At 39.9% G+C, this 17,606-nt stretch overlaps 1 protein-coding gene across 1 annotated transcript in view; it reads left to right on the forward strand.

Annotated features, from left to right (window-relative positions):
* GNA12 (G protein subunit alpha 12) overlaps nt 1-17,606 on the forward strand; it is a 39,451-nt gene that overhangs the window by 8,760 nt on the left and 13,085 nt on the right. The window contains exon 2 of the mRNA XM_072877550.1: nt 4,808-5,023. Coding sequence (XP_072733651.1) covers nt 4,808-5,023 — 216 coding nt within the window. The remainder of the gene's footprint in view (nt 1-4,807; nt 5,024-17,606) is intronic.

Below are 17,606 nucleotides of genomic sequence, written 5' to 3' on the forward strand. Positions count from 1 at the left end.
AGAGGAGAAAAAATATATTTGAGCCAGTGCTAGTAATGAGCATTTGTGCAAATGCTCGTAAAACCTTCATACTGTTGGTGAGTAGCAAACATTCTGCGCAGTGCCTAACAGCTGTGCTCTGTCAGGCCAAGGATCTAGCACTTTGTCTCTGACATGAAAAAAAAAAAGAAAAAAAAAAACAGCCCAAAAATGGGTACAGGAATAGAGCAATGTGATCCTTTGGTATACTCTTCCAGTTGTTGGCAGCCTTGGATTTTGGAAACTTCTTGAGCCAGAAGTTGCATCTGGAATGTAATCGAATAGTCCTTTTTGGACCTTTCTTCCATCAATTTGTCTTGATTGCTTTTTGAGTCCATTTATACTTTTGGCCAGCATCCTATGTAAATGAGTTTGTCTCACTGGGGGGTGTATAGGAAAAACCCTTATTTTAGTTTAACCTTCTGTTTGATATTTGTGTTGCTGTACCACTTGTACTTGTGTAGCAAGGGGTGGGGAAAGAATAGTCTTTTTCTACTTCCTTTGTCCAAGTGGTTTGTAATTTCTGTAGGCTTCTGATATATCATGCCTTAGTCATCTTTTTTTCGAAGCTATGGATTTCCAGACCTGTTTAGTGTTTTCTTCTGCGTAAGGTACAATACTTCATGAGTTAGATCGCAAGTCACACTCCTGTTACATCTTTTCTTGTTCTACCTTATCTCCATTCAGGTTTTGTGCATGCCAGGGATTTATACAGTGACTTGAATATGTTGAAAATTCGTATTGAAAATTTTGAATTCATGTTGAAAAATGTAGGAAAGTAATGTAACAGAGGAGTTCCTATTTTTCCTCCCTAGCTGGTGCTTCCACTTTGCTGCTATTTTGCCATTTTCTAATGCCTGACACTATCCTTATCTGTGAATTTTAATTCTTTCCACCTGTGCTTATTCTGCATCCTGCTTTGATTGCAGCACAAAAGCTTTAGATCAGTTGAACTGTTCAGAAGTTTATTTCGTATCAAAAGTTGTTGCCACATTTTTTGTCATATTTCAGACTTGAAAACAGAATGATAATTGGCAATATTCAGTCTTCTGAATGAAAGAGTGAATTGACATTTTCCCTAGTAGTAGAAAATCAGAAAGACTGTATAGCGGTGTTGGGAAGGTTTACTGTGAAATGAGCACTGCAATGAAAATGAAAATAGTCTGGTGTTACCTTTGTTGTGAGAGCTTGGAGGGAGTGTTGTACATGCAATAAGACTTGGGGTTTTTTTTCTTATTTGTACCAATGGTGTCTGAGTCCAAATTCAGTTTTGATAAATATACTTTGTTAAGTATGTTAAACTATTCTGTTCATTCTATAAGAAGTGAAAATTCTAGGAATTTTAACTAAATTTAATCTTCTAATGCAATCTTTACAGCTGGGCATCAACAGTACATATAAACTTTTTAAGCAGTTTTACCTACAGATAAAAGTGACTCTCTGGCTATCTCCCATGACAGTCTTTTTGGAGGAAAGAGGTATGGAAAATGTTCTGAATGTGTTTCCAGAAAGAGGGAACCTTTCCTATGGTGACTTGTACTGCAGATTAATGGGGCAAGGATTATCAAATGCTCCTTGTGGCGGCAAAAAATAGCATTACCAGTAACTCTGAAATGTGAGAATAGCAATACATGGGATCTAAATTTGGCAATTTCTCTGTTTCTCCTCATCTTTCTGACATCTGCTTGTAGCATTTATAGAACTGTTTTGCAGAGACGGAGAAATGTTAGGTTTAGATTCACTTTACTGGGGATCTCGCTGAGTCACAAATACTTTTAACTGCTAAGAGCTGGGGGGGAGAAACATTGTCTGTTTTGCTCTTTATGGAAAGCTTTTACTCCTGATGCATTTTAGGTGTGTATCTCAAAGCTGGTGTGTTCTACAAATTCTGATTTTGAGAGGTGCTGTTCCTGTCGATGTGCATAGGACAGCATTCCTGCTAACCTGTTTCCTATTTTTTGTGTTCTTCATTTAGTGTTTAAAATTCGCCTTCTGTGTGTGTCCATATACATCTCTGTTCTGTCAGTGCTAATGCTGATGTATCTGCCTCTGAATCTGCCACTTTGTCCCAGGTCGGGCTCTGTGTGTGATTTGGTGGTAACCATTTCTCTCTCTCAAACAGTCAGAGGACGGTGCTGATGCTATGCGCTCCCCATGTGTAACCTAATGGTAGCTAATGCACTTGCATAGGGTCTGTGAGGTCTAAGCTTAGTTCCCTCTCTTGCCCCAGGGAGATTCAAACCTGCATTTCCAGTGAGCAGCAGCCAGCAGATAAGTGACTATTCTGGGACTGGAGCATTCTCTATGCCCTGGATTGAAACTGTTCTGTGGTTTTCTCCAAACAAATGATGAAACTTTCCTTAACAACAGTCTCTCGATCCTCCATATCTCCAGTGGGAGCAGGGAAAGGCAGAGCAACAGTGTGGGGAAATGCGCCGAGACTGAGGTCCCACTACTGCTTTATCCGAACAGGAATTATGCGATCTTGCTGTCGTTCCTTTGAGATGTTCTGAAGGGACTGTGGTAGCTGTGAGATGGGTAAGGGTTAAATCAGTCCAAGAGCTGTAAGACAGAAAAGCCAAAAGCCGGAGCTGAGCGGCTGGGGGAGATGGTTGCAGAGAGCTGGAGCCAAAGCAGGTGAAAGGTCAGAGCTGGCCTGTGTGGGCTGGGAGCTCTGCAGGGCCTGAGGCGTGGGGAGATGGTGATCGCTGGCCGGCACAGAGTACTGATTAACTGTTTCTGTTCATAAACACCACTTCTTACTGAACAGAAACAAACCTGGCATTAAATACCTAGAAATAGCGGTGTCCCACCAGTCTTGGTTAGCACAATGCTTTGAAAAATCTCGAAATTCTCGACTGGAGGTAGTGGGGAGCTGGCACTGGCTTTGACTTGCAGCTGGGATGGTGTTCTGTGCAAGTGATGGGCTTGCAAAAGTGTTTAAGGTCGAGAGATGTGGTGCAGGCATCTGCAATTCAGAGACAGAAACTTCTAAGTGGTTTTTCTTCTTCATGCTTACATTTGTTGACACCATTCAAATAATGCAGATCTAAAGAATTCTGTTAAAGGGATAAACTCTGTAACTAGGAATGAGAGTTGGCTTTTGGTCTGTATGACAGTTACTAAATAGTTATGTCTGGAATTTAAAGCAGCAGTTTGTAAATATATTCAATTTTAGTCTTTTCATGGTCTTGTGGAGATATATTCTCTACTTTATAAAAATAAAGTAACAATCACTAGAGAATCATAAATATTTACATTTTGGGAAACTGCACTTCAGGATCACTGTTGCATAGTGACAACTGCAATGCTTCGCTTTGAGTTGCTATTCTGTGACACTCACGCTAAGTTGCTTCTCACTTCCCTCTCCAATCTTAATTTCCATTGGGAAAGTTACTGTTCTTGTGTGGTGCTGTTAAAGGACTGGAAAGGTGAGAGGTTCAAGTGTTAAGAAAACATATGTGCAATCTTGATGCTGCAATTTTTTGCTGTATGCAAAAAAAAAAATCACTCCAATAACATGGAGGTTCATGTGAATAGCTGTGGAAACAGAATTTAAATTTTGGGTTTTTTATTTTATTTTCATAAACTGTAGAACCAAAAGATCAACACAATGAGAAAAGTAGTTTAATATAACCTACGTATTTTATTTGTGAATTAGATGGTACTTGAGATGCTAAGCCACCATTAACAGATCTATCCATTACTAAAATGGTGCTTACTATTGAGAAATAACTATTGGCCATCTGAAGCTATTTAGTATAGGTGTAGTTAGATTCAAGATGGAAGTTTCAAAGTTACTTAACCTCATGTGTTTGGCTTGTTGCCATGAATAAGAAATTAAGTTTCCATAAAAACTGCAAAATGTGAAATTAAGCCATCTCAGTAATCCTGAGTTAAATTTGAGAATTAGATCACTTTCCTTCCAGATTTTTTTCCAGAATTAGAGTACCAAAACCTACTTGTCATGACTTCTTAGTTAATGTGTGGCAAGTTCCAAAAGTAAGCTGATGCTGATGGAAAACTGCACCTGCTTTACTGAGCCTAGTAGTTTGAAATCTATGCAGTGTCTTCAGTCCTCTTACCACTGGGCTTTCCTACTGGAGGTAACCATTTGGATGAAAGTGTCTCAACGGAAGATGCTCATTTACAGCAAATTTTCAAGAAATCTCTAAAGTTGGATAGCTGTGTTGTATAGCATCCAAGCAGATCATGTCAGAATCGTTGGTGGATGCATACAGCACTGGTAGTTACAAAGTTTCCTTGATTTTGGATGCTGACTATATTTTGCTTCATCAGAATATACAGTATGTTCTTTCAACAATATTTTTTAATGCTCTTCTGATTTCCTAATGCTTGAGAAAGCTAGTATGTCCTCTTTGGTATCTAAAACCCAAATGCAAAGAAAGAGATGGATGAATACGGTTTCAGGCATGGTGTTACTTTTAAAACTACAGTTATGGGGAGCATACATTAGTTCCCAGAAACTTTTCCTATGCATTTGATGTTTACTTTTATTATCTGTTGGTAGTATTGCTTGTTGCAACTGGCTGTTGCTGCTGGTATGTTTTTCCACCTGGAGAGATACGTTGTGGCTAAGTTGCTTACACAAGTAAGCTCCTTCTATCTTATTTCTGTTGGAGATGTTGCAATAAAGAATGTTTATGATTCTCTCCTGAGTTCAGTCTCACCAAAATAGTGTCAAAAAAAAAAAGCTTCAAGTACCTCTGAGTCCTTCTTTTACACTTTAATCTTTATCACTGACTTTCTTATCTGAATCATTCTTTAGGGCTGCAGGGTTCTGGTTGATGCACGGGACAAACTGGGGATCCCTTGGCAGTACACGGAGAATGAGAAGCATGGAATGTTTTTGATGGCTTTTGAAAACAAAGCTGGAATGCCCATAGAGCCTGCCACCTTCCAGCTGTATGTACCTGCACTGGGTGCGCTGTGGAGGGATTCGGGAATCAAGGAAGCCTTCAGCCGTCGGAGCGAGTATCAGCTGGTGAGTACATCCATCTTTGTGGTGGGAGGAAAAAAGTTTCCTGCTTTATAAATCTCTCTTCAGTTGAAAGATTGCTTGCTACATGCAAGATTTAGCCATCATATGAGCTGTTTGTAGTAATACTGTAAATCTGAGCACTTTTCAGCATCAGAAACAAATGGTAATTGGAGCCAAACTTGAAAAACTGCATGGCAGAAAGAGGGAGTGGAAAAGTGCACATGACTGGATAAACTGGAAGAGCAAGAGGAACCAAAAAAGGCAGGAATTGGTTGAACTAAAAATATTTTAGCAACTCAGTAGGTCTGTTCATAGTAGGTCACTGATGAAGGCACACTTAATTTGTAACTTTCCAGTCCTGCCAGCTTGCACTATATTGATACTGGCAAACTATTCCTGCATGCAGATCTTTTGAAGTGAATGCAACACCCATTCCGGCTGCTGCTGTTTGACTGTTTCTTTTCATCCTGACGTCTGCAAGTGAAACTTGGATAAGCAACTGAAAGATGACAGTGAGCTTAAAAATGTGCTATCTTCCTTGCTTTCTTGTTATTATATTTTCATGCTCTTGTGCCAAAATAGCTGCACTTCTGGTACAGAATATGTTTCTGACAGCTGCTCATAATCCACTCCTTTTTCTTCCTATGTACAAGATGGGCACGCTTTTTTCTCTCTTTCTTCTCTGTTCAGTGAAACAAGGTACTGATTCCATGCACCTTAGTATCACTGTTACTAGTTCTTGGAAGATGATATGGGATGATATCCTAATTGTTCTAATAAATGTACCTTTATGATTTTGACATTAATTATGCTTTAATGTGCAGATAGAATTCTTTGTTTCAGGTGTTCTGTCCCCAAACTTCATTCAGCTTTTATTAATTAAAAAAAAGGGGGGTGGGGGGCAGTTAAAGGTGAAATCCTTCATGCCTGGATATGCTATCAATGTTTAATTAGAGGAATTAGGTAGAGGATAGAAACATGGCTTTGTATAGTCTCCCTTAGACTCTTACAGAGGAACTCGATATAGCTACAGAAAAACTAGAGAAATTCAGCAGTGAAATTCTTGTAGTTTGTTTCCTCATGCTACTCCTCTGCGTGGGTTCTCCAGTGTCTAATGCTGTAGTTAAACTCATGTTGCAGCCCTTAGGTGCTCATCTGTCTCCACTAAGATGCCTTTTTGAGTCTTGTTGCATATTTTTGAAATCCGTCTCTGAAGTATCTTGAGAATGGTAAATGGCAAAAGAATAAATAAAATGACTATGTAAAATTGTCACAGGGTGATTGTATAAACCTCATTTCCTTAGGCTAAAAATGTAACAATTTCCATGTTACAGCACTGGGGATGGGGGGGGGGGTGTGTGTGCAGGGGGGAGAGAAGGTAGATTAATTATTCCATAATTCCTAGTGTCTGTAGACACAGACTAAGACTTTGCTGTTCTAAGCACTGTTCAGACGTGGAATAAAAAGATGGTTCATGCCACAGGGAACTTGAATTTAACATGAGACAACTACTAAGAATCCAGTATAAGCAGTATTTGCATCACCAGCCTGTTAAGAATTTTTTTTTCTGGGAAATGCCATGACGAAGCATGGGTTTTGTTTTTAAGGGGAGGTTCAGATTGGGATCATGTGGGAGGTTTATTCCTGTACTGGTTAGCAATAAAATTGCATCAAACTGGAAAAAAGAAGTCCAGTTTGTTGAATAAATAGCATTCCAAGACTAGCAGGCCTACCTCTGCATTCTCTGGCTTTGAGGATTAAACAGGAAATACCAAAAAATAAAAAAGCCCCATGAAAACCAAGCATCCAGGCACGCAAGTGATCGTTTAATATGCTGTCATCGTCAACATCATGGTATAGTTCTATCGTGCATCTTTTTGGATGGCGTTCATATAACCTGTTTAATGTTACTGGGGCAACTGGAACTGCTGCAGGTACCAAAACTATTAACTTGTCAATAGTGCAACAATATGGTGTACTGCAAAAATACTGTGTAACTCAGTCCCACTGCATGCATCCGTGGCAGTAACAACTTTAAAATCCTGGGTGCTATTATTTTACTGTGCAGGCTGCATCACCAGGAGGTTATAAAGTACCTCAATTGTAAATAAAAAGCACTTACTGCATAAAAGTTTGTTAAATGTAATGGTGTTCTCAAGGATACAAATGCTACTTCTGGATTGATCACTAGGCAAATTAGGACCTTAATAACTTGAACAAGTTTCCATGCCTCGCTTCTAGGTTCAGCAAAAGTCTGATTCCCTCAGTACACGGGGATTAGCGGCAGTACCATTCCTTTTAAAAAAAAAAGTTTAAAACTGCATAACTTTTTAAAGAAAGCAGGTGGTTTAAGGAGATGCCTTATTTATAATTCGTATGATGTGTATAAACCCATACCTTCATTTAGTTTAAACCCTTGCTGGATATAGACTCATGTAAATAAATAGAAGCCAGATATAGTGGACTCTGAGAAAATAAATCTTTTCTGAACTGATTTTAACGAAGGCTAAAGAAAACCTCTGCATCAGCACTCTCTCTCATGTAGTATGTGAGCTATTAAATGGAATATGCTTGGTTTGAACTGAATTTCTTATCTTTATAATAGTTTTAAAATCATCACCAAAATTTTGAAGCTTTACATTACTATGATCTTTCTGAATGCTTCTTGACAATGTTTGAAAAAATAACCTTGTTCAGCATGTGCGTTTTCTTCACCCTAGTCTTATAGTCAACTGAACACCAGCTCTTTTTTATTATTGTTGTTATTTTGGTTCCTAAGCCGTAGGATTATATTGGTCTGCTTTTGAACTCTGTATATTTCTCCAGGAAGTTGTGTGACTTTGTTTAAAAATAAAGAGTAAAACATGTTGGCTGGTTAACTAGAGCTGAAAATTGCAGTGTACAGGTGTCTTCTATGGTCTGTAATGCTAAGCTTAATGACTGACTCAGCAGTAGCAAACTTGTTGAAAGAAAATGGCTCTGACCATAAGCTCATACAATCTGAAAGCTTCTTCTCTGGGACCACAGAAGCTGCCTCTGGGCATTTGAGTGTTTTCTGCTTCATATTCAGTGCCTGGAAGTGCTGGCTGTAAATCCCTGTCTGGGTCTTTGAGCCTTTCAGAAGTGAGTGGGTGGATTCTACAATAGCAGGGTGCTTTTTTGCTTTTTTTTTTTTCTTCACTGTCTTTCTTAAAGCAGACTAACCAATTTCACTTTCTTTTCACAAACATCAGCCTCTCACTCTTCCCCCGCCTCAGCTGGTCCCCACCGACCCAAGTTCCTCTGTTCCTTGTATGCAAGCCAAGTAGTTTGTGGACAAAAGCTTCATTGTATGTTTGGTTACATTGTCACGTCTCTGTCCTCGTTTTTAACTACTAGAATAGGAATTCCTTTGTAATCAGTATGTGATTCTTCTCTCTTGCCCTCATTATCCTACCCCGTTTTCTGTCTGTATGTTACAAAGGAATACATTTATCATGTGTCTCAATGTCCTGTAACATTTGTTCTTTTGAGGTTGCCCGTGGTAGTTTGGGCAACTTGGCAAATTAATTCTTCATTGCCAGCAGGTGGAGACAAATTCTATTTGGGTTGGCTTCCTTGGAGAAGGGACCTTGGGACTTCAATTATGATGTAGCTGAAAGGGTGGAAGCTTCTTCAGTTTGAGCCTAATAACAAGTATTTGTCTATATTTGGGAGTTCAGGTGCATGTATAATAATCTGCAAGCTTTTTTGCACCTGTAAATGATGTTTCTTTTTATGTCATAAATCATGGAGACTAAGGCCAACAGGAATTGCTTTGGTCAGGTGGGTTTTGTTTTGTTGTTTTTTTCTTCCTCCCAGGTCTCTAGGGGGAGAAAGTGAGAAGCCATTCACTTTTGTTTTAATGTGTCCAGAACAAACAAAATCTGAAGAGAGGTTAGCTACTTTTTTGACTTCTTGCAGCCTGGCATGCTTCATGTCACTGTGGGTAAAGATGGGACAAACAGGGCTTGTCAGGCAAGAAAATGATACTTTTGTCATGGTCAGAACAGATACATATTGTGCACTAGCACTGTTACAGAGCTTAACCTAACAATGAGCAGATCTGCAAAGGCCATCATCTGGCTTCATCAATTTTTAAAGCAAAATTGCCATTGTTTTAACAGTGTTTTAAACATGCACAATGTTGTGTTTTGGTTTGTTTTTTTTAAATCTCCATCGTAACTACTCTTAGTCAAAGCAGTATCTCTATTTGAATGATTCTTGCTGCTTCCCTTCAAAATACCAAGTCTTTCTAGCCTGTAACTATGTATTCCAAGAGCTCTTGAACTTCTCCTGTGGTACAAGTCATATTCTCATCTCTTCAGGATTGATGGGGCTATTTACTCTGAACTCCAAACCTTGTTTGCAGTTAAGGCAACTGTGCTGAGTTATTCACATGCAGCCAGACCAGCTTCTGACTTGTGCTTACAGATACCCGCCCTTCTTGATACAGAAAAGAGCATGGCCATCCAAGGAGGCTGCAAAAGGCATCTGTTTTAATGCAGTTATTCTTAATATACAGAATATATTAATGATGCATCACTAGAGTATCAATTTAAATTTAATTGTTATTATTGATATATTATTATTGATGTCCACTGCACTGTTGAAAGAATTTCTAATGCTTTAATAGCTCCTTTTTAAAAAAAAAAAAAGTCAGCATTAATGGGAAGTAGTGGTTCCTGAGAGGGAAGTAAGGGACTTGCAAATATAGACAAAAACTGAATACTGTGTCCATAGCTATTTTTACATCTCTGCACAGGGAATTGTATGGAACACTTCCAGTAATACTTCAAATACTAAGAGCCTCTGAAGCCTTGGATGTGGGAAGACTCTGGAAAATGTTTTAAAGACCATTTCTTTTATATCGATTCACCATTCTGTTGGGGGTATTGGGGATATGTGGTGGGTTGACCCTGGCTGGATGCCAGGTGCCCACCAAAGCCTCTCTATCACTCCCCTCCTCAGCTGGACAGGGGAGACAAAATATAATTAAAGGCTCGTGAGTTGAGATAAGGACAAGGAAAGATCATTCACCAGTTACTGTCCCAGGCAAAACAGACTTGACTTGGGGAAAATTAATTACCAATCAATTAATTTATTGCCAATCAAATCAGAGTAGGGTAAGGAGAAAATAAAAACTAAATCATAAAACACCTTCCCCCCCACTCCTCCCTTCTTCCCAGGCTCACCTTCACCTCTGAATTCTCTCCCTCCTCCCTGCCAGCGGTGCAGGGGGATGGGAAATAGGGTTGTGGTCAGTTCATCACACGTTGTCTCTGCCGCTCGTTCCTCCTCAGGGGAGGACTCCTCACACTCTTCCCCTGCTCCAGCGTGGGGTCCCTCCCATGGGAGACAGTCCTCCACGAACTGCTCCAACATGAGTCCTTCCCACGGGCTGCAGTTCTTCATGAACTGCTCCAGCATGGGTCCCCTGTGGGGTCACAAGTCCTGCTGGCAAACCTGCTCCAGCGTGGGCTCCCCTCTCCATGGGGCCACAGGTCCTGCCAGGAGCCTGCTCCAGTGTGGGCTTCTGATGGGGTCACAGCCTCCTTTGGGAATCCACCTGCTCCAGCATGGGGACCTCCATGGGCTGCAGGTGGATATCTGCTCCACCATGGACCTCCATGGGCTGCCGGGGGACAGCCTGCCTCACCATGGTCTTCACCAGGGGCTGCAGGGGAAGCTCTGTTTCAGTGCCTGGAGCACCTCCTCCCCCTCCTTCTTCACTGACCTTGGTGTCTGCAGAGTTGTTCCTCGCTCATATTCTCATTCCTCTCTCTGGCTGCAGTTGCACAGTTCCCCCCCGCCCCTTCTTAAATATGTTATCCCAGAGGTGCTACCGCCATTGCTGATGGGCTCAGCCTTGGCCAGCGGCAGGTCCGTCTTGGAGCCAGCTGGCATTAGCTCTATTGGATACAGGGAAAGCTTCTGGCAGCTTCTCACAGAAGCCACCCCTGTAGCCCCCCTGCTACCAAAACCTTGCCATGCAGACCCAATATAGGATGTTTGTAACAGGACATGAGTCACTCCCCTATGAATTAACTATGTGGGTTTTTTCCCTCTAAGCAGACACTTGAAATAAATCAAAGTGGTTAAATTATGCCTGCTAGAACAGATAGTGTGCTGGAGATGTTGCATAGTGAACAGCCTGCGCCTTGCATTAGTATAGCTTTGTTGCTGCATTCTCCTTATGCAAGGAGCTGATGGCTTCAAAGCCCCGTGGGCAGCCAGCTGTGTGTTTTGGGCAGTGCGGACGTGAGGCACTAGTCATTCCCACTAGTTCTTAATACAGAGTGGACAAAGTTGCTTAAATGGCTTTATTTTGGTACAGAAATACTAGGTATGGCAGTAACATAAGATGATCAGGAGTTAGGCTATATACCAGCTGCTGTAGCATACGGAGGTTATGTGGCAGCATTTGACTGCCTCTATAAGCCCAGTGAATTGAGAGGGTGGGCAGCAAAGCAGAGTACTAACCTTGACATGAGGAGTAAGTGGCTTCTGAAGTGGCATGTTAAATGAAGTCTGCAGGAGTGGGCTCTATTTTGTCAGAATTCTTCAGTGCGCTTTAATAGAGATTTCTTGAATCCTTAAATAAGAAGTTTTGAACTGATCATTTGTCCTTAAGATGTAAGGGCAGAGTAGAGTTAGCCTTAAAAGCATGTTTCAAAGTGTTGTACTCTTCTTTCAACGGATATGCCGCAGCACTGAAATGCAGGAGTACTTGTGCCTGGTATTGACGTAATGCACTTGCTAAGGCACTTCCTCTTGAGGAAATACCGAGTGTCAAATCAACTCCAGCTTATACAATTGGCTAGAACACAAAAATGAGCTCTTCTTTTTGCAAACTACTGTTCGAATATGAGCTTACACAAGAGGCTGTGAATGTTGCTTATTCTGTAAGGATGATTTTTTTTTTTCAGAGCTGTGAAACTCACATATTTAATCAGTGAAATCCATTGGGGCTTGACCAATGCTGGTGAGATGTACAAAGGAAATAGCCACACTGTTCAAAGTGCCAGCATGGGAAATCTTGTTACCATTTAACACATGTAATTGGGACTAGGCAGCAACTCTTTGCCAAATTACTTTTGAGCTTTGCTTGAGTATTTCTAGTTTGCAGAACTCCTGTGAAACTAAATTATTGCTGGGGAAGTTATGTGGATTTTTCTTCTTTTCTAGATCTGGATGGGACATACCACTCTGACCCAGAACATTTTTTTAAAAACAATGGATTGACAGTAGTGCTACAAACCAGAAACTCATGTTTGCTGTTGCTGAGCCTTGGTGTTTTGTAATTACACAGTGTTAGTGCTGAAAGTCAGGTACATCTGTGTCTAACAATGTTACATGAAAATTATATATTTTAAAAAAGCTAATTGTAAAGCTGTGGATGGTAAGTAGGCCTGTTTGAATTTAGCTATTATGCTTAAGGAATGATAGTGCTATATAACCTAAGCCTTCCCTTAAATTTGCCACTTGTTTGTTTTTATAAAAATAACAGTAATAGTCTGTTATAAGCTGATTTTGTTATGTTAGAATTCTGAAACAGTGGCTTAATCTGACATAAGATGTCATGTTAACTTAAAAGAGCGTTAACTTGCAGACTTCATCTGTGCAGCTTGAGTAATATCCTGCTCTGGACTCATATAGTGGGGTGAATTAGAGATGTTTCTCTTCAGTTAAATATCTAAGCAAGGTTTTATGCCAGTATTGTGGCAATTAAGTGCCAGAGGTCCAGATTTAAATTCTTAGTTCTAGTTCTGTCCTCTAATCCCAAGACCTCAAAAGTTTATGGTCATGTTGTGGAGTTTGACTCATCTTTGTACAGCAAAAGAAGTTAATTGCTTGTTTAAGTATAATACTGCAAAGGATTGTGGCTGGTCTGTAGTTGGAAGGATTAGCAGTTGGAGTCCCTGGCTTCTAATCCTGTCTCTAAGACCAAATAGGAAATTTTTTTTCAGATCAAAGTGTCAAGTAAGAACTCTCAAACAAAAGTGGCATTTTGTTAAAGGAGGTGAGAGTTAGTGAGTTATAGTTTGGGTTTTATTAAAAATTGAGAGGTAACATAAAGCAAAACACAGCTGGAAACCTTTGCACAAAATTCTGTGGATGTTGGCCAATACTGTATAGTTTGTCAGTTTGCATCTACGGAAGTTAAATGCTCTGTCTTCTATTATATTTGCAGTATTCTAAAAATAAATGCTTAAATGAGATATGTTAATGGGCCTGCTGCCACCAGAAGAACTCCTTGAGCAGCATGGTGTTTGGCTGTACCAGCGCTAGTGTGTCTTGACAGTCGCTGAGATTCAAATTCAGGACTAAGCTGGAGCAGGAGGCAGAGTTGAGGATGCCTTCAAAACATGTTGTCTGTCGCCTACACCAAGGAATGCTTCACTTGATAATCTCTGTTATGCTTTAAGTGCAACTGAGCAAGAGGTGAGAAGAACTTGCATTTAAAGTAGGCTGGATTCAAAACCATTTAGAGAATCAAAGGTCATAAATCATTTTACACTGCAAAGCATTCTGAATTCTAGCAAAATCCACTTGTGCAGTATCTTTTCTCAATGAGAGAAGCCTTTCTCTCAAGCAGAACTATCCATAGAAGGCTGTGTGATGGGTAAAATGGTTATTAGCTGTTCTTAAATACTTTCTGCTATTGGAGAGAAATAACAAGAACCAGAAAGGTAATGAATTATGACTTTTTCAAAACAGTGCAAATGGAAAAGTGTTGGAGAATAGCAATCTGTTACAGTGCCTACCTGAAGTCTCAACCAAGGATTAAAGCCCTCTGTACTAAATGCTCTGTGGAAAAATAAAAGGATTTCTGCCATGAATTGCTCCTGGCCTTAGGTTATGACAAAATGCAACAGCTGGATGAAATGTAGCCTGCATGGAATTGGGAGGATAAGTTGGAAAGTAACGAGCAGATCATACATAATAAATAAGTGGATAACAAGAAATTGATATGCCTACCATATGGGAACTGAGTCGGACGCTGAATAAAAAGAGCTGTGCTACTGGCTGTTCTAGTACTCTGTATAGTGAGTTCCTGGCATGCTACAGTTTTTCCATTTTTTTCATTTAAAGATCAAAAACTTAGGGCAAAATCACCTCTAAAGTCTGTAAAACGTACAGTGCATTAATGCACTTCATTAATGTCCTGCTGTCTATGGATACCAAAAGGTTGAAATTTAGACTTTGTGTGGTCCTACTTTCTAACTTTTAGGTTCTTGGAGGTAGATTAAAAAGCCTTGTATTTTTATGGTGCTGTGTAAGGCTGCCTGTAGGAGTTTTTGCTTTTGGCCCTTGGATGCCAATAAATCTTGACTGTATTTTTGGTGTGGTTAAGGTGAATGAGAGAAACAACTTCATAGATACAGCTCCCATGTTGAAAATTCATTACAAGAATTTGCATCTTGCCTAATGATTGCCATTTTTCTAGTTAAAAGATTTCTTTTTACTCATTTTTTTTTATTAAGAACAAACTTTTTTGTCTTTATCTCTTAGTGCTTGAGCCCACTAGAGAAGTGTCTGGGTGTCCCAAAAGATTTACAGAATAAATAACTGTACTCATCCTTGCCTTGTATACGTGTGGTAGCAGTTATAATTTGATGTCTTACGTTCAGCAATAGCACCAAAACACAAAATCTAATGTTCTTAGACTGGAACAGTCCTTTTGGCTCCCAACTCTTGAGAATAAATGCCACCCTGCTTCTGGAAAGAAGCTTTAATTTTATTATGCATAAAATAATTAGAAAAAATACTCAGTATGTCTGTCTTTGCAGAATTGTTGTTCTAAGCCCTAATTAGTGCTACTCTAAATCTTGCAGGACTGTATTGAATATAAGGATTTGTTCAGAGCAAGTACAGCTGTAATTAATCTTTGCATTCCCATCAAGAAATGCTGGCACATGCTGTGAGAAACAAGGAAGGAAACTTTCAGTTCAGGCTGTCTGAGCCAGTACCCAACTGCAGCTAAAAACCACTGGAGTAATCTCTTTATCCCTTTCTAGTGTGCAGGAAAGTCCTGGGCAGAGACAAATCTAACCCAGTGAGAAGCCTTTAGCTTTTGATTATGCTGTTTAATTTCCATGTTCAGAAAGTTTCTAATGGATCTCAATAATTCAAGAGACTTCAAAATTGGCAACTAGTATCTCAGTAGAGATTCCCAGTAATGAGAATGTGTTCCAGAAATCTGAGCAAGTTAAGTACATTTAAAGGTGCACTGAAATTTGGTGAAAGCAGGAGAAGGCTCATATATTAAGTAATGACATATGCATAGGTTAAAACTTTTATTCTAGTTGGAACAAAATATCTGCATTGTGCAAAGACATACATGTTAATATTTATCTGTTTATTTATCTGAAGTCTAAAAACAATCAAAGAATATTGATTAGTGGAAGGACTCTACTTGTCAGACTGGTTTCAACCCTTAAATCTCAAAGATATAGCTGAAATGGAGACTGTTATATTTGTATTCCCATGATACAGGTTTTCAAAGGTTTTGCTGTATTATTAAAGCTATGTGCACTTCTTCAAGATCCAACAAGGACTGGCGTAGCTGTGTAAAAGAAGAGAGGGCTTCTGCTGCTTCCTGTGCACTATATTAGCAGTTTTATGACCCTATGGCTGGTTTCAGGAAATTGGGTGAAAAAAAAAAAAAAGGCACTGCAAAAGAAGAGGTGAATGGTTTTGTTAAGCCCATCTCCCTGACATGGCTCACTCTGTGCTCAGAAGAGCAGTGCTGACAATGCACTTCAGAAAGTTCCAGTTTTACAAGTCAGCCTTTTGCACCTCACTTGTTCTCTGTAGTAATTCAGCTTTCTTTCATATTGGTACTGGACCTTATACTCTCCACCTAGAATCAGGACAGCGAGTGAGGGTGATCTCAGTGTCTTTCCAAATTCTCTAAAATGTTCCCTTGAGAAAAAACAGTTAGAGGTTAAGACTCGGATTTTTCAAAGGGGCCACTGAATTTAATAGGATAATGGGTAATGAATGCTTTCAAGCTTTCCTGAATATACTAGTTTATACTAAGCTATGTAGTATTGAGAACAAGTAATGAGCACAGATGAACAAATAAGCAAAACATTAAAAACTAGGTATGTTTTTATGCGGGGATCTTACTGGCACATCTTCTGGATTTTTATACTTAAACGAGAACAGATATTTGAAGTTATTCTTAACTCGTCACACTGACAGTGAATTACGTTTAATGAGCCTGTGTTCTTTAAAAGACAGGACCTGGCAGAAAACTGAAAAGGAAAATGCAGATATAATAGTTAGGTAGCAATAACTTGGTCAGGTGGCTACATTGTATTCTTGCTAGCTATCCAAATCTTGATCCTTTTGCAATGACTTCTTGAAAAGATTGTAATTTTCTTTAACCTACTTCTCTTCTGTTATCTTTTCCTGCTCCTGCTGTCTCCCTAACAAGCCTGCTCTGCCTTAAAACATTGAGTGTTGTACTCAGTGTCATGCAAGGATAGAGCTTAACTTGGGCTGTAGTTCTGTGATAGAGTAATCATGGTGAGCAATAGGAAATGGTGGTTTAGGGAGTTCTGCTTTGCACTATGTTCTTGCTTATGTTGGCACAACTGTTTTTGGCAGCTCTGCTGTAAATTGGGAAGCTCATCTGAGGCAGAGTGCAACCCTATGACTGATTGTAAGCACAGCCGAGGTAGTGACATGCTGTGGTGTTGGTGAAGGAACAAGCAGCTGGCATCCCAAGTGATCGTGAGTCACCTTAACCTGGTGCTTGCCAAGGAATTATGGCAATGTCTTTATCTTGCTATCCTTCATCCAGGCAATGGTTTCTTTCCTCCATAAATCTTTCCTGATGCTAAAATAAGATGCCTGTACCTCGAGGATGCTGTTTAGTTTTGAAAATGCTTGTGCTCCAAGTTATCGGAGTATCTGAAGTGTTTGCGTACTGTTCAAAGTCAAGGCTCCATTTCACAGGTATTGAGTGTAGAGGAGGAGGTGGTGAGCAGAGGGAGGGAAGAAACACAGTATTTGACTTTTGAGTTTATTTGAAATGATAGCTGTGCGACAGTGGAGGTTTTCATAGGTTAGATGACTTAAGGATGCATCTGAACATGGTACTGTTCCAGAAAATCTCTCGAGGTTCCATACTGCCACAAACCAACCAGCTGATAATTGAACACTAATGGAAGGAGCAGAGCTGTTAAGTTGTCTTCTCAAAGGAGAAGAGTAAGGTTAGCTCAGTACTCTGCTTCTCCTTTTTCTGAACCTGCACTAGCTGGGAAGTCTTTCTATTACAAAGGCAGAAGGCAGCATGGTCTCCACCTTCTCATTAGTTTGCAGCAATACTCTGTGGAATAGACCTGTTTTGCTCTATTATTGACTTAGTATTTGGGGGAGGGGAGGAAAACTTCTTGGAAACATCATGCAGGATTTTCTGTTTGAGAAAGTGGAAAACATGTTGCTCCGAGAAGTAATTTATTGACACCTTTCAAATGTCTCCTCTGTATACAACACAGATTCCTGCAGTTCAGACTGTGGCAGACTTGTGCTTCACTTGGCTTTACTCCTGAAC

This window comes from Ciconia boyciana, chromosome 13 (assembly GCF_034638445.1).
Source record: "Ciconia boyciana chromosome 13, ASM3463844v1, whole genome shotgun sequence".
NCBI lineage: Eukaryota > Metazoa > Chordata > Aves > Ciconiiformes > Ciconiidae > Ciconia > Ciconia boyciana.